General features: G+C 44.5%; 1 protein-coding gene across 1 annotated transcript in view; it reads right to left on the reverse strand.

Annotated features, from left to right (window-relative positions):
* Positions 1-2,424: 2,424 nt before the first annotated feature.
* ank1b (ankyrin 1, erythrocytic b) overlaps positions 2,425-24,257 on the reverse strand; it is a 136,152-nt gene continuing 114,319 nt past the window's right edge. The window contains exons 38-42 of the mRNA XM_056291193.1: positions 23,061-23,219; positions 6,798-7,476; positions 5,364-5,643; positions 4,936-5,007; positions 2,425-2,493 (exon numbers count right to left, since the gene is read on the reverse strand). Coding sequence (XP_056147168.1) covers positions 2,425-2,493; positions 4,936-5,007; positions 5,364-5,643; positions 6,798-7,476; positions 23,061-23,219 — 1,259 coding nt within the window. The remainder of the gene's footprint in view (positions 2,494-4,935; positions 5,008-5,363; positions 5,644-6,797; positions 7,477-23,060; positions 23,220-24,257) is intronic.

Raw genomic sequence — 24,257 nt, forward strand, 5'->3', positions numbered from 1 at the left:
CACACACGCACACACGACAATGGGACTTTTCATGTGGCATACTGCTAATTTACACAGGAAACACTTTTCTCCGAATCCTCCAAATCCTCATCACATCTCTATCTAGAATCTAGACCATCCTCAGTATTTCTCTTTTTCATCCACTTGGTTTCAAATGAACAAACCAAAATGCGAACCACCTCAGGAATCAACAGAGAGGTGCTACAGCCATTGCAAACATGAATAGAGAGAGAGAGAGAGAGAGGGAGCGGAGACAGTATACAACACTGGATGTCGATGGAAAAAAAAAATCCTTGATTTTCTCTGCATATTGACCACCAGAAAAAGCATGTCAAGCTTGTGGACCAACATGACATGTGTGCTACCGGGTAGAATGAGGAAGGTAGAAAAGTGTCCACTGGCTGCTGCACAACGCTGCCATGCAACCGACCCGCTTTCCAAAGGAAAAAATCCCCCCCGTGCCTAAAAGAACACCATTTCCCTTACAAACGCAAGGGGGGGGGAAGAGATTTAGGGTCCCTTCCGGGGTCAAAGGAAGCTTCAGCTCAGGGCGGACCAGCTCCAAAAGAAAGGGCGCACGTTCACGAAAAAGGAAAGACATCGGGACTCGCAGACGTCAACACTCGGAAGCGAGGGGAGCACGGCGGCTTTCTCATTCCAGTGCCGAGCACGCCGTGACATCACAGGGGCACGGACCAATCATAGGGGCGAGCTCGGCGCCAAGCCGGAAGCAGGGAACACATGCGTAGAAAAGAGTACGCGCACACGAACAAACAGACGCACACCGACACACGTCCACGTAGCATAGTAGTGCATATATCACATAGAGCACAACGGGGGGGGGGGGGTCCGTGTGGATGACGTGTCGGTGGGCTCAGCAGAGGCTCAGCTGGACACATGGAGCAACCCAGTGAGGGACAAAAGAAAAGACTGTTGCTTCTTTTTTGGCTGTAGTGTTTTCGGACTCGACTTGCTGACAGAAACCATTCCGTCTGGGGGACTAAGGTCCATACGCTGGCCCCGCAGCCCAATCCCGGGCCGGGCCTGTACCTCCTACCCCTTCAGTTTGTAGATAATGACAGTTCAAAGGTCAAAGGGCATGCACCAGCAGTCATCATGCGATTACAGTTGACAGGAAGCACTTTTGTTGCTATTTTTTTTTCTTCTTATTTGGTTTTTCTGACATTTATGTTTTTGTATAAAAATCACCATGCCCTAGTCTAGTTGATATTTTTTTTCTTCTTTAAAAATTGTTACAAAACTACGAGTTGGAACACCTCTCTTTTCCCCTTTTCTGTCTCGCGGTGCTCCATGATCGCCTTGAGGAGGATTTTGTGTTTTTAATTTTGTAGTTTGCACTTCTTTAGTCTTTATCTCAGGCCTCTTCTTCTTCTTCTTCTTCTTCTCTCTCGCAATCATTTTTTTTTCTTTCATTTTCCTCTGCGCTCAGGTTGTGTTTTAGTGGAGGATTGTTTGGCAGTGGATGTCCTGTCCTAGAACACAGAGAGACACAATTAAAAAACAATAAGCACAAAAAAATAACTTGATTCATATAAATTACCTGCCAAGGCAAGAGTTAGGAAAAAAACAAAAACAACAAAAAACAAAACAAAAAACAAAACAAAAAATCCCCCAAAAAACTAACAAAAAATTAAAAAAACAAAAACAAAAAAACAAAACAACCCCCCCCAAAAAACAACAAAAAACAAACAAAAAAACAAAAACAACAAAAAACAAAACCAAAAACAAAACAAAAAACCCCAAAAAACTAACAAAAAATAAATAATAATAAAAAAAAATCCCCCCAAAAAACTAACAAAAAATTAAAAAAACAAAAACAAAAAAACAAAACAACCCCCCCAAAAAACAACAAAAAACAAACAAAAAAACAAAAACAACAAAAAACAAAACCAAAAACAAAACAAAAAACCCCAAAAAACTAAAAAAAAAAAAATATCCCCCAAAAAAACTAACAAAAAAAATAAAAAAACAAAAACAAAAAAACAAAACAACCCCCCCAAAAAACAACAAAACACAAACAAAAACACAAAATCCCACAAAAACAAAACAAAAGAACAACAAAAACAACAAAAACACTGCCCCCCCCCAAAAACCCAACCTAAACAACAAAGCAAGAGGAAAAGAGTTGTATGACACAGTACAGTATAGAAGAAGATGCATAAATAAAATAAAACTGGATTCTAACCAATGATAAATTCCCTCTACTAAAGTTTGGCGCTGGAAACGTCAAACATGGCTGAAACAGAGCAGAGCGGCAGCAGGACCAGCGTAGTCCACATCCACACTAAGAAGCTCTGGTTAACAGAGCCCAACAGATCCATTTACTAGCATCCATTCAAGCACTGGGATGCGAGTGCTGGATGTGCGTCCCGTACCTTGAGGACTGGGGTAGTTATGTGTGTTTCAGTGTTTTAGTCTCCGCAGACTGGTGCGCTTCACTGACTGAGTGCCCTTTCTTACATCCACCCCCACCTGGAGCAAGGAGGGAGGGAGGAGGAAGGGAAACAAGACTTGGACCAGTTAACTACTGTAGCGTCTACACGTGAAAGGGACAGGAAATTGACTTTTTTTTTTTTTTTTTTTTGTCCACTGGCCAACCACAGAGGCTGCTGCATCCCAGAATTCATCTGACACTTTCTGGTTTAGTATCTAAATCCAAAGAGACAAGTTCCAAAACATTATATTTCCATCATGGGAAAATGCATGCAGTTCTAGTCCACTATAGATCCACTATCTACAGTGGCTCCGCTATCTAGTCTACGTATATAGTGGATCTATAGTGGATCCAGTCAGTAAAGGTGTGAGAATTGTCAGCCAAGAAAACCAATCCAACATTTGTCCTCCCAGACAAAGGTAGAAGTTTTTTTTTCAATTTCCAAGCTGCTTACACATGACAAACCTCGGGGGGATCGGTGCACCACCTCCCCCAGACGACAAGCAATCTAGCAGGAGTGTCAGCATGGAAGTGTGATTGGAAGAAGAGAGTGGGAGCAGAAACAAAGAAAATAACGTTGTAGGCCAGTATAGCACAGTAGCTACACAATGTACCCGAGGCTGCTACACATCAGCCAATAACTATAGAGTATAAACTTTTATAATCAAGTAACCGTGGCTAAATCCACAAACCTGACAGTCCAATCTGAAAGCTGACATTGCGCCAAGCACGACTTTCCATTATGGGTTCGTGATAACATTTCTATGTGGTGTTATACAGCAATAACCCTGGGACACTATAATAACCACTGTACCTACAAATCATATATATATATATAACTTTTTACCCTTTAATATTTATCTCAGCACTCCTTTGCACCATTAGTTTCCTGTTTACAGTTCACAAACGGTTTCAGCTGTACATAGTCATCCCATGCACATATCCCTGAAGATGTGTGCGTTGTTATTCTGTGTAAGTACATTGAGAGCCACTAAAGCGGAGCCAAATTCCTTGCATGTTCGAACATACTTAGCCAATAAAGAAGATTTTGATTCTGATATTAGAGAAGAAATTATAATGCGCAAACTGCGAACTACTTTTATACACATCACTAAAAAATTACATCAAGTTTAGCCCTCTTCAGCAGAGTCCAAATTCCCTTTTTTCCATATTAAAGTTTTTTAGTCAAGCAGTGGCTAGCTAGCTAGTTGCACTAGCCAGTGCAACAATTAGCTTGTTGTGGTAGCCCTGAAAATTCCCTTTTTTCATATTAAAGTTTTTTAGTCAAGCAGTGGCTAGCTAGCTAGTTGCATTAGCCAGTGCAACAATTAGCTTGTTGTGGTAGCCCTGAAAGACCGTTAAGCTAATGGTGAGAGTGGATTTGGTGGAGAGTGGTGCTCGTATTGCTGACGAGGCAATTAACTGCAGCGTGAGAGAGGGTCACAGAGGGGCACCGACGCAGACGTGGAGAGTGGGATAGGGAAGAACATCTTGTGGGTTATTTGTTGTCACAGCCATTCCACAGTTTGGATTACCCAGCAAAGGTGAGGATCGGGACTGCTAATCTTGTAAACAATTGTTTTACTGCTTAATTTTTTTGTTGTTGAGCATAAGAAAGTAGAGATATTAGCCAACTAGTGTAAAATAACATGGATGCCGTGGGTTGGTTTTCCTCCTGTCCCCAATTTTTTGAGTCACCATCCACCACTGCTCCACAGGAAAGCAATGGCTAAGCCAGTGCTGAGGGACTTTACCGCTAATCATGTGTAAGCACCTTTACAATCAAACATTTTGTGAGCATGTTACATTTTTCAAATGGTGGATATAACATTTCAGAATGTAACTCTTCCCAAGTTTCTTTTTAAGATAAAAACAGATCTCAGAGTCATAGCCGCCAAAGTAGCTGGTTTAGTGGACAAATATTATTTACCATCATTAACTGTTGAAAGTGTAACCATATGAAACTGATCACGGTGGTGACTATCTTAGTTTGATCATCTCAGGATGGTCTTCAGGGTGACCAAATTTGGGCATGTTTTTGTTTCGGTTTTGGATGATTTCACTAGTCAACCACCTAAACCAGTTTGGACTAGAAAGAGACCAGCGTGTGACCACCACCAAGGACTAGCTGGACCATCATATAGCGGGTGACTGATGTTAACTTCCAACCCTTCGTGGAAGGGTAATGTGTGTTAGTGTAACGTGTGTTAGGGTAATGTGTGTTAGTGTAATGTGTGTTAGGGTAATGTGTGTTAGGGTAATGTGTGTTAGGGTAATGTGTGTTAGTGTAATGTGTGTTAGGGTATCAGTGAACTGTTGTTTTCTTGGGTCCACTGCCTTTTTTTGTTTTGTTTGTAAGGATGTGTTCGTGATCGCATTATGGCTGTTAATGTGTGTTTCTGTCAATTTGTGTGAGAATATTTTTGTCGGTGTGTGTGTGTTTATGTACTTATTATTCACTGTAAAATGAGATTACACACCTTCCTAGTGAGGATGTTGCCGTGTTCATCGACAAACTGCTCCTCAGCAGCATAGTCCTCCTTCTCCTCTCTCTGTGTTAAAAGAGCAAAACAATTTATATATAAATAACAATTAGATGATTTAGATTGCAATTAATTGCTTTGCAGGCACGTGAAATGAAACTAAAAATCATTAGATATAATATGGTAAGTTTCCTCCATGTGTTGCGCTACGCCACACAACACATTTTTCTGGTCATATCCGGTGACATCATCAAAACGTTCAATTCTGATGGTTAGTTCGGTTATACTGAATTTTGCTGATGGTAGTGAAAAATAAAGCTTTAAATTTGATACTGAACGAAAAGAACAGAAAAAGTCAGGCAAAGACGGGAAGTTCCCCCCCTCTGGGCACCGGAAGCGGCGGGTGGTCAGCATAAAAACCTGACCTGGCCCCGCTTCTGCTCCTGCTCCCAAGCACGTAGCCCCGCCTCCTGGTGAGAGAAGCCTAGCCCCTTGTCAAAGGGCTGTGTGCCCTGCAGGAGGCGCCCACGCAGCACATGAGAGTAACCCGTGTCACACACCGGAGTCAGCAGGGCCTCCTGGGCCACGCGTAAGCCTGGCACACTGCCGTCCCGTCCGGATGACCCCCTGGCCTGTGAGCCCACCCAGCCCTGCAGCGAGTCCTTGTCCGGCAAGTAGGGTTGGAAAGCTCCACCGCCAACAACTCTGGAAAGTGGACGAAAACGTGTGAGGGAGAGATAGGACAATGGGACACTAGAGGGGAAAACAAAAGAGGTGGGGTATCATGGACTCAACAGTTGGTTCAGTACTGCTTGGTTGGTTGAGTAATGATTACAAGAGCAGAGTTCATGTGATTTTTCATCGGTGGTTCTTGCGGACGTTTCCATGGCTTTGACCTTAATTCCCATGACCAAAAGAAAATATTCTTAGAGTTGTCACAGAATATGTGTGCTTTAACACTATATAATTTTGACGTAGGTCTATATTCCCCCTCCCCGGCCCCTCCTTTATTTTCCTCCCCAACTGTATCCGGCCAATTAACCCACTCTTCCGCCGAGCGGTCCCGGCCGCTGCTCCACCCCCTCCGCCAATCGGGGAAGGGGCTGCAGACCACCACGTCTCCTCCGATAAACGTGGAGTCGCCAGCCGCTTCTTTTCACCTGACAGTGAGGAGTTTCACCAGGGGGACGTAGCGCGCGGGAGGATCACGCTATCCCCCCCCCCAGTTCCCCCTCCCCCCTGAACAGGTGCCCCGACCGACCAGAGGAGGCGCTAGTGCAGCAACCAAGACAATTGTGTCTGTAGGGACACCCGACCAAGCCGGCGATTCGAAACGTCGATCACTGTGTTGGTAGGCAACGGAATAGACCACTACTCTACCCGCAGGCCCAGGTCTACATGTCTATATACTGTATATGAGTCACACTACTCAACAAATTCTGCAAGCAATATGTTGTACTTGGCCAGTTGAAGCTAGTAACTTTGAACTGCACTTGCCCGGCAACTGTTGACAAGCTAGCCAGTGGAGGTGCATGTAAATACAGTGAGACAAACTGTTGAAACATCATGCAGCAGCATGCACACACACAATGGAAATTTTAACATCCCGTCACAGTGGTTACATCCTTTTGTTTAAGTCAAAGTCAAGTCAAGTCAGGTCAGTCAGAGCTGATGCTGCTTTAGTCAGATTTCCTCAACTTTTCCAAAATCATAATTTTCTAAATGTTTAACAGGCTCTGGAAGCTATTTTCAAATTTACCAACTTTTCCAGGGTTTTCATGACCGTATGAACCCTGTAAGATGCACAAAATACACTTTTTTGAACGCAGTCTGTCAGATGTGAGTCGCAGTGGTTATACCTGTTGTCTCCATTGTGCTCTGCGGCCCGACTGAGTCCTGACATCTCACACAGCTGGGCGTAAACCTGCTGGCCTGTAGAAACAGAAAGCCCTTCCACTGAACCCAGCCGTACACCTCCTCCTCCTCCTCCCTTTGCTCCTCCTCCTCCTCCTCCTCCTCCACCTGTTGTCACGGCCTCCCCCCTCCTCCTGTCCGACCTCTGACCTCCTAGCTGGCCGTTTAGGTTGACCTTTGGAACGGCACCACTAGCCCTCACCCTGTCCCTTTCTGAGAGCACAGTGGTTGGCTCCGGCAGCACCTCCTCCTCCTCCACCTCCCCTTCCACCTCCTCTTCCTCCTCCTCCTCCTCCAGCTCCATAATGGAGCCACTAGCTCCGCTGGCACCACTGCTGGGGCGACCCAGACTGCAGGGTAGGGAGAGCGTGGTGCCCTCCGAGTCGTCAGCCCTACTGCTCCCCTCCAGAGACGAGTCCTCCACCGTCACCAGCGAGGGGCTGACCCCCGCCGGCCACACTTGCACGTCGGACATCTCCATCAGCGTGTCTTCCTCAGTGGTGGCGATGGGGGCACACTCCAGACTGGAAACCTCCTGCCAGTAGGGCTCGGCGCCCAGCGGAGAGGGCAGGCTGTACTGCATGGAGGCCGGGGACAACAGCTCCTCTTGAACCAGCCCATAACCTGGAGGGAAGACAAGGGCAAGACAAGAGAAAGACTAACGCCACGCAGGCACAGCGGGTGGAAGTGGAGGAAAAGATGGGGAGACTGTTTCTCTAATGTATAAGGGAAACAGTGGTGGGGCTCAGCCCTGTCCCAATATACCAGGAAAGGGAGCGGGGTTGGTTTTGATTAAGTGCTTCAGAGTAGGGAAGCTGATCTAGGATTGCCGACAAACCATTTGTTTCATTCAATGTGGTGACAGAAGACAATCTGATCCCAAACCAGCACTCCAACTCAATCCTCAATCAACTCCAGCCCACATGTTTTATGCTACTTTCGGTGCAAATGACTGTCGTACGCCCAATCATTTCAGGGATTCCCAGACTCTCACTGGAAGTAGATAAAACATAGTTTATCTTTCCCAAAATTTCTCCGGGGCTTCCTTTGTCTTCCTACCACTGACTCGGCGGGCCGATATACTAGGAGTCTGTTGAAACATTTCTTCCAGTTGTGGGTTTTGAAGCAAAGGAAGCGGTTCGTATTGCTATCATTGGGACACAGCAATGCAAGTGAAGAAAGGGGTAAGAGTGTCATCCATATTCTGCAGAGTGATGGGTGGCTTGTGCGAGACTGTTGATGAGCACAAAAAGGTGAGGCTGCGACAGGTCCCTGTGTTTCTTGACGGACAGACGTGTCCGGTGTGAGGTGTTGTAAGTGGGGTTGGCACGATATTCAATATGCGTTCTCCGTGACAATGCTGTTTCAATGCTGTTACAATGGATGTCACACTATTTTATAATAGCAATTTGGCTTATTACGACCTATAGATACCGCAATTTGAAATCTAAATGGCTTACACGTTGCAGATATTTATGGCTGACAATAACAGAAACGGGAAAAAAAAAAGGAATTTGGAGGGAACGAATACAAATACAACGGATATCTTGAAACTTGACATACCTATAAGGGGCTCGAAGTAATTTTGATACTTCACATTTAAAGACCTGGCTTTAAAGAAAAATAATCCAAAAATAGTGTATTCCCAATAACCAGCTGTAGCAGCCACTTGTTAGGGGTTGGCATGGTACAAAAAGCAACGTATATAAAAATTGTATGTTTACTAGAAACGTCATCATCAACAGACCATCTTCTCACCACCTTCTCTTGATTATAGTAGTTTACTTAATGCAAGCACAAACATTTGAAGGTCAGGTGTTTGATGGCCAATCCTGGGTATCTGCATCAGACAATCTTTCAAATTGGGTCTTTTAAAAAATGAATCTTGGTGAAAACCAATCGGCTTGTCTAATCAGACGCTAGGTGCTGTCAGCTACATAGGCCAACTACTCTTCACAAATAAATGATCTTAAAATCTTTTTTCCAGTGGCTATCACGAGCTGTGGCGTACGCCAAGACTGAAGTGTCGTTCCAACCCTAGTCACAAGTCGAGTGTGTCGGGCCAGCAGCATCTTGCAGAACCAGCACAGGAAACTGCAAGTTACTGTCGAACTCATTTTTGTAGTTGCAAGTTACAGTCATGCGTTTTTATGTATGCATCCCAAACACCCACATTCTCTCATGCAAGCATCATGGCTTGTGCGCCCATGCACACGCGCACACACACACACACAGACACACGTGCGCACACACATACACACACAAAATAAAAAACACACAGTCAGACACTGATATAGACCTTATGTGTCCCTCCTCCAGTCCCTGTGATATAGTTCCAACAACGTTTTTAAAATCCATCCTCTCCAGCTTAGGTCCCAGCCTGCTCTCTATCATCAACTGTTCACTCACATCTGACTACTTTAAAACTGCCTGTGTCCATCCCTCACTCCAACTGCAGAACAAAAGGTGACCGCACCTTTGCAGGTTTAGCCTAAAACCTCTGGAGTAATCTTCCCCAAGCCATTTGATTCGCTGAATCTTTGGACTGTTTTAAGCGGCTTCTAAAAACCCATCTTTTCAGGAAAGCCTTTTGATAGATCCCCCATCCCTGACTTCTGTTTTGTTTCATTTTTAGCTTGGTCTGTTACTCCCTATGCCATGTTTTTATATTCATTCAATTTATTTTAGGTATTTATTCACATTTTGTGTATTGAGTGAAAAACACTTTGCAACTGTATGTTTTTAAAAGGGCTATATAAATAAACATTTGCTTGCCTGCTTGATGTCTTGATAAGAAAGTATATGAGACAAAATCTAGCATATTCTTCAAGTATCTCAAAGTGTCTGTGTGCCTGTTAATGGCACCAAATTACGATATTTACTGTACTACTACTACGAATATAAAAAATAAAATTTGATTGGGGTGTGGTTGAAAATAGAGTCACATGGTGGTGGCACTGTGCATCACTCTGCTGCATTAGAAATGTTTGAATTTAAAAAGCATGAAGAGACAGTCGCAGAGCCAACACTCAATTTTGTCTGTCAGCTATGAATATGATTTATTTAATCAGAAAACTCGAAAATATCTAGAATGAAAAGAAGCATGGAATTTGAGTCATGTTTTCCCTAAAGCCAGGACATTTAGCCCAGTCAGGAAAACTTCCTTATGACCGCTGTGTTGCAGTTCCTGCATGCCTTGGATGGCATTTAGCATCAGCAAAAACGTCCCCTTTGTCCTTCCTCTTTGCCTTCTCTGGCAGCTCCATATTCAGCATCCTTCTCCCAATATTATCACATCCCAATGTACTATTCACAGTGGATTAGGGAATGTTGCAATCACAGCATTGAAAGATGATGACAGATGGACTCTTAGGACCCCCCCCCCCCGGTTCAGGGATGGTCGTTCCCTCTTAACATAGATGGCCTCTTTGACTCCTGTTTCAAACCACCGTTCCTCCCTATCAAGGGTATGCACATCCTCATCCCTGAAAGTGTGGCCACTGGCCTGTAGATGGGTGTAGACTGCGGAGTCCTGGCCTGACATGTTGTGGGGATGGGTGGGGCTGCTAAGAGTGCATCTTTCGTCATATTACAATGCTGCGATTGCAACTATTCCCAAATCCTCTGTAAATAGTGCACATGGCCATCAAAACTCTAGTTAATGGCCACACCCATATTTGATGAGGAAACTGGTCATTGGTTTCGGTCGTTATACATCTGCCGTCATCTTCCAATGCTGTGATTGCAACTACGTATTCCCCAATCCTCTGTAAATAGTACACATGGCCTTTGAAACTCTAGTTAAAGGTCACACCCATATTTGCATATGAAACTGGTCATTGGTTTCGGTCGTTAGCCACTGTATTGTTTATAAGGGTGGGGACACCTGCGGTCAGTTTAGACTGAAGAGGTCACTTAATTGAGTGATGAGACGTATCTGTCAAACGTTGTATCCAGATGAACTGATTCAACCTTCTTTGATTTTCTTACGTTGATTATTGAGCACGCATCAAGACATGTCGGCTATATTAACAAATACCTAAAGAAGTTTATTTCTGACCTGCATCAAACTATGTAATGTACTGATATTAACAAGTAAACGCCTAAGAGAATGGTTCATTTTTAAGGTCACACAGATGATGTGGGTTGGGATTGACAATCAAAAACTATAATGAATGAACAATCACTGACAACTTTTTGGGTAATCTGAAGGAATTACACATTTTCTTTGAGGCTACAACCCCAAGACAAGTGTCACTGAAGTCACTGTATTAGCAGAGAAAGCAAAGCAAAGCACTTGGGCCGTGTGGCTCGTAGGAATACAGTCAAACAACTGCCACACATGACAACCAAGTAGGTATTAATAACTTTTATTACTACTAGTTACTTACGTAGGGGAATATCAAATGTCTCAATATAAACCAAAAGTTACATTTTATTTATTCAACATCCACTGCAATATCAATATCCATATCTATGTTGCAATAACGTACTTTGTTTACATCAAGATGTAGAGTTTCTCTCTGTCTGGATGACTTGTTGGGTTAATTTTTTATGAATTTTTAGTTTTTCAGTTTACTCTTTCTTTCCAGGTTGGATATGGTTAAATATTCAATGAATAGTTTAACCATTAGTTGATAAAATTTAAAATATTGCAAAATAATGATTATTATTAACGTATAAAACATTTCAAATATTTACAGACATTCTCTGCAAACATTTGAGATCATTACACTGCATATATCAAATAGCAGTGTAAATTAAGACTTTAAGACAATGAAAATTAAGACAATTAAAACAACTTACAGTTTTTTGTGATATACTGAAAAGTTTGATGCTGGCTTATCGGAATGCAGTTCAGTGAGCAAGGCATTCCTACTTCTTCAACTTGATTGCTGGTAGCTGCCAAAACCCCAGGGTTTTATTTCAAGCAATAAATTCAGTGCTTAGCTCCCCTCCTAGCCAACTTTTGGAAGCACCCATTGAAAAATGTGAGCAGTTCCTCCACCAGTTCATTAATAAAATAGATGACTTCAGGCTCCACGTTACACCTGTGATGAGAAATCTCCCCATCTGCACTGAACCCTCCGCCACTTTGACTCATTTTAAACTAATTTCTCTGTTGGACTCAGAAGGGTTAATCTCTGACTTAAAGTATTCCACTTATCAATAAGACTCTATCCACACTAGGTTTTTGAAAGAGGTATTTCAGACAGTCGGCCTACAAATTCTCTCCATTATCAACTGCTCTCTGTCTAACCCAGCCACTGAGGATGCACAAACCCAGCTACTGAGGATGCACAAGCCAGTGCATTTTTAGGGGAGGGGGGGTTGCGTCAGGAAGGGCATCCGGCGCAAAACTTCAGCCAAATCAAATATGTGGATCATAAATCAGATTTCCACATGGGATCACTCTTGACCGGGTTACCAACGACCACCACCGGTACTGTTGGCCAGCAGGGTGCCGGTGGAAACTATGCTAACATTGGGTGAAGAGAAGGAGAGGGGGAAGGCATGTCCAGAGGCAGCGGGAGAGGAGGAAGGGTAATAGTGTGGAGGTGAAAGTTGGAACTTTGACTGGTAAAGGGAGAGAGCTGGCTGATATGATGAAGAGAAGGAAGGTAGATATACGGTGTGTGCAAGAGACTGGGTGGAAGGGGAGTAAGGCCAGGAGCATCGGAGGTGGGTTCAAATTCTTCTACCATGGTGCGAATGGGGGGAGAAATGGGGTAGGGATAATTCTGAAGGAACAGTATGTCAAGATTGTGTTGGAGGTGAAGCGAGTGTTGGACAGAGTGATGAGTATGAAACTGGAAATCGAAGGTGTTGATGAATGTTATCAGCACATATGCCCTGCAAGTTGGGTGTGAGATGGAAGAGAAAGAAGAATTCTGGAGTGAGTTGGATGAAGTGGTGGAGAGGGTACCCAATGAGGAGAGAGTGGTGATTGGAGTGGACTTCAATGGACATGTTGGCGAAGGCAAGTAAGTGATGGGTAGGCATGGTGTCAAGGAGAGGAATTTGGAAAGACAGATGTTGGTAGATTTTGTGAAAAGGATGGAAATGTCTGTGGTGAATGCACAGTTCAAGAAGAGGGAGGAACACAAGGTGACGTATAATAGTGGAGGAAAGTACACACAGGCAGACTATATCTTATGTAAGAGGCGCGATCTGAAAGGGATTTGAGACTGCAAGGTGGTGACAGAGGAGACTGTAGCAAGGCAGCATCGGCTGGTGGTCTGTAGGATGACTTTGGAGACCAAGAAAAGGAAGAGAGCGAAGGCAGAGCCAAGGATCAAATGGTGGAAGTTGAAAAAGGAAGACTATTGTGTGGAGTTCAGGCAGGAGTTAAGACAGGCACTCGGTGGTAGTGAAGAGTTGCTGAATTGCTGGGCAGGCACGGCAGAAATAGTGAGGGAGACAGCTAGAAAGGTACTTGGTGTGTCATCTGGCCAGAAAAAGGAAGACAAGGAGATCTGGTGGTGGAACGATGAAGTAAAAGAGACTATACAGGGGAAGAGGTTGGCAAAGAAGTGGGATAGTCAGAGAGATGAAGAAAGTCGACAGGAGTACAAGGAGATGCAGCGTAAAGTGAAGAGAGAGGTGGTAAAGTCAAAGGAAAAGGCGTATGGCGAGTTGTATGAGAGGTTAGACACTAAGGAAGGAGAAAAGGATTTGTACTGATTGGCTAAACAGAGGGACCGAGCTGGGAAGGATGTGCAGCAGGTTAGGGCGATAAAGAGTAGAAATGGAAATGTGCTGACAAGCGACGAGAGTGTGTTGAGAAGGTGGAAGGAGTATTTTAGGGGCTGATAAATGAAGAAAATGAGAGGAAGAGAATAAAAATGAAGAGGATGAAGACTGGAATTGTGGTTGGTCCAGATGACATACCTGTGGAGGCATGGAGGTGTTTAGGAGAGATGGCAGTGAGGTTTTTAACTAGATTGTTTAACACAATCTTGGAAAGTGAGAGGATGCCTTAGGAGTGGAGAAGAAGCATACTGGAACCAATTATCAACAGTAAGAGTGATATGCAGAGCTGTAGCAACTACAGAGGTATAAAGCTGATCAGCCACAGCATGAAGATATGGGAAAGAGTATTGGAAGCTAGCTGAAGAGGAGAGGTGATGATTAGCGAGTAGCACTTTGGTTTCATACCGTGAAAGAGCACCACAGATGCGATGTTTGCTTTGAGAGTGTTGATGGAGAAGTATAGAGAAGGACAGAAGGAGTTACATTGTGTCTTTGTGGATTTAGAGAAAGCATACGACAGGGTGCCGAGAGAGGAGGTGTGATATTGTATGAGAAAGTTGGGAGTGGCAGGGAAGAATGTAAGAATGGTGCAGGATATGTATTTGTATGAGGGCAGTGTGACAGTGGTGAGGTGTGTGGTTGGAATGACAGATGGGTTCAATTTGGAGGTGGGATTACATCAAGGATCGGCTTGAACCCCTTTCTTGTTTGCTATGGTGATGGACATGTTGACGGATGAGATCAGGCGGGAGTCTCTGTGCGCTATGGTGTTCGCAGATGACATTCTGATCCGTAGTGAGAATAAGGTGCAGGTTGAGGAGAGCCTGGAGAGGTGGAGGTATACACTGGAGAGAAGAGGAATGAAAGTCAGCAGGAGCAAGACGGAATACCTATGCATGAATGAGAGGGAGGACAGCAGAATGTTGAGGATGCAAGGAGTAGAGGTGATGAAGGCGCCTAAGTTTAAATACTTGGGGTCAACTGCCCAAAGTAATGGGGAGTGTGGAACAGAGGTGAAGAAGAGAGTGCAGGCAGGGTGGAGTGGGTGGAAAAGAGTGTCAGGAGTGATTTGCGACAAAAGGGTACCAGCAAGAGTTAAAGGGAAGGTTTACAAGATGGTAGTGAGACCAGCTATGCTGTATGGTTTGGAGACAGTGGCACTGACGAAAAGACAGGAGGTGAAGCTGGAGTTGAAGATGCTAAGATTTTAATTGTGGGTGACAAAGAAGGACAGGATTAGGAGTGAGTACATTAGAGGGGCAGCTCAGGTTGGATGGAGACAAAGCAAGGCAGGCAAGTTTGAGATGGTTTGGACATGTGTGGAGAAGAGGTGCTGGGTATATTGGGAGAAGGATGCTGAATATGGAGCTGCTAGGGAAGAGTAAAAGAGGAAGGCAACAAAGGTATTTTATGGATGGGGTGAGGGAGGACATGCAGGTGGCTGGCGTGACAGAGGAAGATGCAGAGGACAGGAAGAGATGGAAATGGATGATCCGTTGTGGTGACCCCTAACGGGAGCAGCCAAAAGTAGGAGTAATAGTAGTAATAGTAGTAGTAGTAGTAGAAGAAGTAGTAGTAGATCAACTGCTCTGTCTACCATTTTTCCCCCATCTAGTTTTAAACATACAATAGTTGGACCTCTCCTGAAGAAGCCCACTCTCGACCCCCCTGTTTTAAGCAATTTTAGAACAATTTGAAATTTACCTTTTTTATCTAAAATCTTAGAGAAGTCTGCTGCTTCTCAACTAACTGCACACATGAATAAGTGTAGCATCTGTGAGAAATATCAATAAGGATTCCATGCCCACCACAGCACAGAAACAGCTCTCATTAGAGTTATCAACAACTTACTTCTCGCCACTGACTCTGGTGCTTGTTCAATTTTAATCTTGCTAGACTTAAGTTCTATTTTTGATACAGTCGATTATCCATCCTTTTAAATCACCCGGAAAACTATGTGGGCATTAAAGACACTGCTCCTTCCTGTTTCCGATCTTATCTAACTGAGAGATCTTTCCCTGTTGTAATGGGAGAATTCTCCTCATCTCCAGCCCCCCTTGCATGTGGTATTCCCCAGGGGTCAATTTTGGGCCAATATTATTTTACATTTACATGCTTCCCTTGGGTCAGATCAGTCGCAATCGTAATATTAATTTTCACTGTTATGCAGATGACACCCAACTTTATGTCCTGCTTGCCGGTAGTGACACTGACGAACTTTTCCTGTGTTATAGCTTGTCGCTCCGATATTAAATGCTGGATGACACAAAACGTCCTCCGGCTCAATGAGTCCAAATCTGAGGTCCTTTTATTCGGTCCTCCTAACCTGACCAGCAACCTGAAAAATCATCTTGGGAACCTGTCCGCCAATGTCAAGCACAATACACCCATAATTTGGGTGTATTATTTGACGCTGAGCTCTGTTTTGACACACAAATCACTAAGGTAGTACAGTCACGTTTTCTTCAAATCAGGAACATAGCAACAATTAACACATTTTCTGTCTCAGGGAACTGTCAAAAGTCCATCTCCCGCCTCCAGCTCATCCAAAACTCAGCAGGAAGACTGTTAACAAATTCCAAGAGGCAAGACCATATCACTCCCATTCTTGCAATGCTTCGTTAGGCATAGGATTGGTTTTACTCACACCCCATGAGCCTAGCCGTGCCCTGCACTCCTCAGGTAGGACCTTATTAACTGCTCCCTCAGCCAGCCTCATTACAAAAGGTGACCGGGCGTTTTCTGTTAGAGCCCCACAACGGTGGAACTCCCTGACTGAGGAAACTAGGTTAACAAACTCAGCGCCTTCTTGCAAAACACTTCTAAAAATTAATTTTACAGGAAGGTTTTTTAGAGTAAATCTGTTGTTGGTCAATTTTACATTTCTCTATTATCACGTTTATTTCACTTGTTTTAATCATGCACTTTGTTTTATTGGATTCAATGTTCTATGTTTTAATTATGCTATTGTGATTTTTATCCTGATTGTTTTACCTCGTTCTGTATAGCAGATCAGGTCTTATGCTTTATGTTTCTTTATGGTTTTTGTTTTTTTATCTTGACTGTGTGTACCATTTTATCTGGTATTGTAAAGCACCTTGTAACATTGTTTTGAAAGGCGGTGTATAAATGTATTATTATTGTTATTTTCATTATTATTATGATCTTAAAACTTTGAGACAGCACCAGGGGGGAGTAGGGTGAAGGTGCTGACAGGTCAAGGGGTGTCCAACCATAATAACTACTTTTGGACTAAAAAATATGTTTTGATGTGTGAAATGTTAAACTGCTGCGTAAGAATTTTGGGACATTCTGGTAGGAGACTTTAACAAACGGGAATAGGAAATAGAAATTCCTGCATTATAACAGTGGTACACACAAGCAGTTTTAGGTTTTCTGTTTTCCCAAGATGTTTTGTTTGACCCCCTGGCATGACCAAATATTTTTCCCTGATGCATTTACTTTGGCTCGGGTCTCATTTCAGTGCACAACTGAACTCATACTAACAAACTGAGCTCTGCCCGTTCACATGATCAGTTTTAGTAAATAACTACCTAGAAACAAATTCATAACACCAAAAAATAATTTTTCATCATTTTAATAATCCCGGCCCTTAGTCTTGGTTAACACAAATATGCCTTACTGGTAAGTAAATTTTAAGTTTTTCGGGGTACAACCCCCATTAATCTCTAATTAATTTGGAGTACAATGCCAATTCATTTAATGCAACATGATTTCTCCTGATGAGGAAACATCACCCTGTCACTGGCTTCACCTTTCAGCTTGACTGGCTGAGCTTTGCTACGAACACTACCAGTATCTAAAAAGTTAGTCACATGTAGTCATTGTGTAACACATTCTTCCGATTGGGGAATCAAAATGAAATGTGTTGATTTTTTAGGTCAACAATTCTTTCAGTACAACACTGTTCACACAAACTGCTGAATCAGTGAGTACTGATGATTATGACGAGGAGGGACTGAAAAGTTAAAGGAGTACTGCACCCACAATGCAAACCAGGGCTTTGCTAGCATCAACTTAGCAAGTACTGCCAACCTATAAGATGGTTATTCATCTTTTAAGCCATCTGCTACTGTTAACAAGTGCTGTAAGAGCTTATACTTTCAGAGTTTATTCCAAAGTGTGGCCATTAGGAGTTATGAATGGCACTGTGTATTTCTACTTGAATGCAAGAAAAGACTCATCAAATACTGGGATTTCCTTGTTCTGGGTACGCATGGATTTAGTGTAACAGAGGGCTATGTTGCTGTAGCATCAACACACAAAACAAAACAAAAGTTGTTTCCTCTTATATCGAGGAGACAGTACTGTAGTACTCGAGGCGAGGACTCGGACTCGAGTCTGACTCAAGTCCTGATTTTCAGGACTCGAGGCTCGACTTGGACTTGAGCACTGATGACTTGGACTTGGATTCGGACTCGAACACTGGGGATTCGAGACTCGACTCGAGGTTTAGTGACTCGACTACAACACTGGTGTGTGTCCGCATGCTTGCGAGTGCATTTGTTTGGCTATTGTGTCACAAAGTAAATAAACTCCCATTGAAATGGTGAAAGCTGTGTCATTTTTGTTTAATGTCGACTTTTTTATTTGTATGTCAGCTTTTTTATGGTGCCAGAGTGGAGCACTGGAGCCCATCTTGGAACTCGACTCAGACTCAACCTTGATGACTCGGACTCAGGTAACGAGGACTTGACTTGGACTTGACTCGAACTCTTCTTTGGGGACTCAGACTCGGACTCGAACACTGGGGACTCGAGACTCGACTCGGACTTGAGGCTTAGTGACTCGACTACAACACTGCGAGGAGATACAGGTTGCAATTCATTAGAGGAGCAAAAAATAGTACGTATTAATGGGTGCAGTACGTCTTTAACAGGACTTGGGCAATGCAGCTATTATGACACTGAGTTTTTCTATTAGAGGGCTTATGCAAATGAGGAAAGCATGTCAGTGTGTTTCTGGGATGGTACAGGGCCTGGATAAGGGGAATGGGGCGGGATGAATGAGGATTAAGATGAAATAGAGTGGATTAGATGAATCTGGGGTAGGCTTTTCCTTCACTCCTGCGATTTAAACATCCAACACACACACACACAAGTGTGGAAGGCACAGACTGTGGTGAAGCACAAACACACTTCACAGAGATTGTCATGGCACAAAAAAAAAACAACAAAAAAAAAAACAAAAAACACGCAACACAATGCAGAGTACAACACATTACTCACTGCATCAACGCACACGCACAAAGACACAGATACTGCAGTCAGACTGAAATACAGATGCGGAGACAAACTTGGTTCACAGGTGAGGTCACAACTCACATCTATACTCTCAACACACCTCCACAGCACTACAAAAACACACCACAGACCAACACCTCTGCTGGCAGATAACATTCAAACAATGCAATGACAGCAATGATTTAGTCATCCGACATGGGCAAGTCTGTCCAACTGACAAATAAGTATCTGAATGTGTTTACATTTAACTCACACTGTCTCTAAAGTGACTGTAAATGGGTAAGGTACTATGCTGTTTCAGTGCACTGTAAATACACCCCTCCCCTTTTCTCCCCAATTGTATCCAGCCAATTACCCCACTCTTCTGAGCTGCCCCAGTCGCTGCTCCACCTCCTCTGCCGATCCGGGGAGGGCTGCAGACTACCACATGCCTCCTCCCATACATGTGGAGTCACCAGCCCCTTCTTTTCACCAGACAGTGAGGAGTTTTGCCAGGGGGACGTAGCGAGTGGGAGGATCACGCTATTCCCCCCGGTTCCCCCTCCCCCCTGAACAGGTACCCCAACCGACCAGAGGAGGCGCAGTGCAGCGACCAGGACACATACCCACATCCGGCTTCCCCCCAGCAGACACGGCCAATTGTGTCTGTAGGGATGCCCGACCGAGCCGGAGGTAACACGGGGATTTGAACCGGTGATCCCCGTGTTGGTAGGCAACGGAATAGACCGCCATGCCACACGGACGCCCAGTACTTTTGAAAAATGCCAATTAGTCAGGCGGACATCGAGGTGGGAGACAAAGGTGTATCTCTAAAACCAGGAACATGGACTTACTACATTACTTCCAAACACATAACCATATAAAGCTTGGGACAACATATGCTTGACACTTTAACATATGTTAATAAGTCAACATCAACAAGACAAAACACATTTTCATAAAGTAATACAGATGTGTTGTGGTGAGATTGTATGAATGCCCTTCCTATTCCCCTAATATAATAATAATAATAATAAAAAAAATACAATTAATTTGCCCAGGTGAAGGATAGATCACTGCACGGCTGCATTGTGCCAACAACGTTATGTGCTATGCAGATGATCATGTGTTATATCTTAGCATCAAAATACACCATTGAATTCACAGAAAAAACAATCACAATTTGTCAATAATAGTATTTGAAAACGAGATTTAAAACACTGATTGAGCAGAGAGACAATTTACATAGTAAGGAAAACTTTGTACAAAGAAAGCATGCTATGCACATGTAATCAAAAACAGCAAACTCGGTACAGGGTCATTATTTCATTCATGTAACCCATCTCTCACATCAACCCTTCCTCCCAAAGTACACATATACCCCGGATGCCATACACAAGTCCACACAGACCAGGACAATAAAGTATCTGAAAACATTTCCAAATATCTGAAGCACCCAAAAGAGCTTAATTTGATTCATTAATTTGACCTGAAAATGACTTCTGAATTACTAGTTGACATTCTCCTCCAGGCACACAATATACAACTAGCCACAATAATAACAACTTATATATTACAATCCCCCCCCCACACACACACAACACATAACTGTATGCACACAGTCCTTGCGAGGTAAGGTAAATCAAGCGCTCCTGTTTGAGTCATCAAATATTTGAAACATTTTCAACTACTCGTTAGTCCAGGTCTGAACACACACACACACACACACACACACACACACACACACACACACACACACACACACACACACACACACACACACACACACACAGAGTTACTGTACAGCAGAGCATGCAGCATGCACATGCACAAACGGTATTACACACACAGAGAGCTGGATCGAGAGAGGAGGAGAGGGTCCCCACTCGACTGAACGAGGGAGGAGCGCGGGAAAATAAGATGACAGGAGAGAGGAGGCCCAGAGGTCAACATGAGGTCATATGAGGTCAGAGGTCGGACAGGAAGAGCTGTGAGGAGGAAGAGGAGGAGGAAAAAGGGGGGAGAGTAGGGCGGCTGGGCAGCAGATATGACATGTCATAGGTTCGGGATAGAAAGACAGAAAGGCAGACAGACAGTTGGAGGCCCCCTGGGCAGAAGACAGAATTTCCAGGCCTGCGGCGACATCGGTACAACAATGTCTATCGCTTTTGCAGAGTGCTGAAATTTTGCCTTGTTCTCAGAGGGAGAGAAATGAAGTACTGAGAGAAAGATAGAGAGCGAGTGGGAGAGAAACAAGTATGAAGGCCCAGAGCACACTATCTGCATTCTAACCCTACTTTTGACTAGTATATCCATCCCAGACACACACGAACGTGCACAAAAATGTGCACACACACCTGCATGCTCACAGGTGCATGCAAATTGCACACGTGCACGCGCACGCACACACACATCTTTTAATTTAAAACCGTTATTGCTAATCTGTAATCCGGTCTAGACAATCTCAAACACCCCCAGCAAGAAATCAGTTACATGTTTTTGCAGTAGTGTGTGGACCACAAGTGTTGGCTCACTGGGTCAGGTTGACATTACCCTTTCAAAATGCTGTCTACGTAAGGGTGTTGCCCTTATTGCTCATACAAAAGCTGTGTGAAAACCTTCATGTTGAGGGCTAAATCATGAGGTGTGGAGAAAAAACAAACAAAAAAAACCAAAAAGTGCCTTTTGCCCCCGCCGAGGAGAGGACAGGAGGTGGTGATAAAACGCATGCTGGCAACTACGGCTGGATTTATGGTGGGAGAGCCACACCATTCCTCAGACCGTCATGATATATATATATATTTTTTTTTTAAAAAGGTCATTTGAAATCCATCAACAGCATCATCATCATCATCATCATCATCACCATCATCAGTACGAACATGAGCAGCAAACCACCATGCAAAACCCGATTACCCTTCAACTTACCCCTCCTGAAAAACGGGGGTCTAATAACACGTAGCTTGTGCGCTAGGCGCGGTGGCCTTGTGTCCGTGACCTCTTGTGAAGCAACAGAGACAAGGTGAAATTGCTGTTACCCATACACTGGGGGAGCGGGGAGGCAGTTCAGCAGAGGTGGAAAGCAACTGGTGACAAGATCTCAAGTTACTAAGGTCTGATTTTATATTATAGGTGATGAAACTATTTTGTAATTACCAAAATGTACAATTACTCTGACTTGAGCATTTACTAATTCTATTAAGCAGCAAAAAATCAATTAATCAATGAACTTATTTTTCATGCACCACTTCATTATCCAAGTCACCTCATGTTTGCTTGAAACGTACCCACAATCTTTTATTTTCTGCTAATGAGGTCCGTAATTACATTTTTTGTTGAGGTTCTGTCCAGATGAACTGATTCAACTTCCTGTGGTTTCCTTACCTGGATTACTGAGCATGCATAAAGGCATCTTCTCAAGTCATTCGATCTTGTATCAGACTAAAAATGTCATTGTTTTGTGCAAAAAAAGCGGCAATATTTGCCCTCTGAGTCCGTTTATTCAGTTTGTCTGCCTCACTTGGATATTTTTTTTCTTTAAGTGTTTTGAAACAATATTGATGACATTGTGAAATACGGTCGATCAGTCCAACCAGTCCCCAGTTTCACCATTATCTGACTAATTTCCCCCCCCCCCCCTTATCTTTTTCCCCCCCCAATTGTACTTGGACAATTACCCCATTCTTCCGAGCCGCCCTGGTTGCTGCTCCACCCGCTCTGCCCATCCGGGGAGGGCTGCAGACTACCACAAGTCTCATCCGGTACATGTGGAGTTACCAGCCGCTTCTTTTCACTTGACAGTGAGGAGTTTCGCCAGGGGGACGTAGCGCGTGGGAGGAGCACGCTATTCCCCTCGGTTCCCCCTCCACCCTGAACAGGAGCCCCGACTGACCAGAGGAGGCGCTAGTGCAGCGACCAGGACACATACCCTCGTCTGGCTTCCGACCCCAGACACGGCCAATTGTGTCTGTAGGGACGCCCGACCAAGCCAGGGGTAAAACAGGGATTCGAACCGGCGATCCCCATTTTGGTAGGCAATGGAATAGACTGCCATGCTACCCGGATGCCCCACCATTATCTGACTTGATCTTTAAAAAAGATAGCAGGTGTTCAGGTAAAAACGTGTCTTCCTTCCAGTCTCGAGTGTCATACGTATATACCTGCTGATGTCATATGTGTGAATGCAGGTGTGTATGCACTGCGTCGTCTTACCATTGATGATGCTCGGAGACAGGAGGGTGGAGTCACGATCACCGATACGACAGGCCCCCTCCTCTGAGGACCCGTGTGGATGTTGTGGAGCCTGGCCTTCTAAGGAGGTGACGATGTCTGCACGATCGATGTTCCTCAGAGCCCCATACAGGCTCTCCACTGAAAAAGAGGTGGAGGAGGAGGAGTATGAGGATGGAGAATGGGAGACAGAGTGAGAAGGAGAGGAGTAGCGAGAAAGGAGGACCATAAAGAAAAAGAAAGAAACAGAGACAGGTGGTGAGGAAGATCAGAATGAAAGGGTGGAGAAGATGAGGTAGGAACAGGGTGTAAAAGGAGATGACAAAGATACCGACAAGGGGACAGAGTGAGAAACGGACAGGTGGACATGAAGGTGAAGGGTGGGTTACCTCTTGGGCTGATCTACACATCACATTTGACGTGACTTTTATCTGACTGAGATTCACTTTCGATCTGTCTCCCCCAGCCAACAGTAGTATGACACAAAAGAGAAAAACACATCAAAAATTCCCAACAACCCGTCTGCATGGGCTAGCAGTTAGCTTAGCCTGCCCCGCTTCCGCGTCCTGTCAGACCGCCCTCGGTGTTTCCTTCTCGGGCGCAGCTCCAGCAGGGCCATGGTCCGTCCCTGGGCCCACCGGACGCAGCTGACCAGGCTCCCCCCAGCTGATCCAACGCCAGCTCTCTCAGATTATGGCGTTGGGGCAATGAACGAGTAGTGGGTGAACGGTGCTTGGCGCTTTCTTCAGCAGACAGTTACACCCCAGCGACGCCCCCTCTACCTCGCCATTCGACACTTTTGTTCCCCGCTGGAGGCCCGCCAGTTCATGTCCTTTTATGTACCACAAACCACTGATGTTTGCCATAGCCAAGGTGGCTGAGCCATGGTCAGTGACAGCTCTCCTACATGTCGGAGTCCACCACGGACGTACAGCATTTTGCTGGCAAGACCGACCTCATAGCTAACTGCCTCTCCCAGGCCATTGAAGGGTCTGTCCACTTGGGACTTGACTAAGCCCGCAAGGCAGCTGACCAGGTCACTGGCCTGGACGTGCAGGCTTTCAGGACGGCTGTCACAGGGCCGCAGTTAGAGGACGTGGCTTTCGACGATGCTGGTACCACGGTCCCGTGCAACGTCTCCACGGGTCAGCCCTGGCCCGTCATTCCCACTGGATGGAG

Source organism: Lampris incognitus, chromosome 12 (genome assembly GCF_029633865.1).
Source record: "Lampris incognitus isolate fLamInc1 chromosome 12, fLamInc1.hap2, whole genome shotgun sequence".
Classification (NCBI taxonomy): Eukaryota; Metazoa; Chordata; class Actinopteri; order Lampriformes; family Lampridae; genus Lampris; species Lampris incognitus.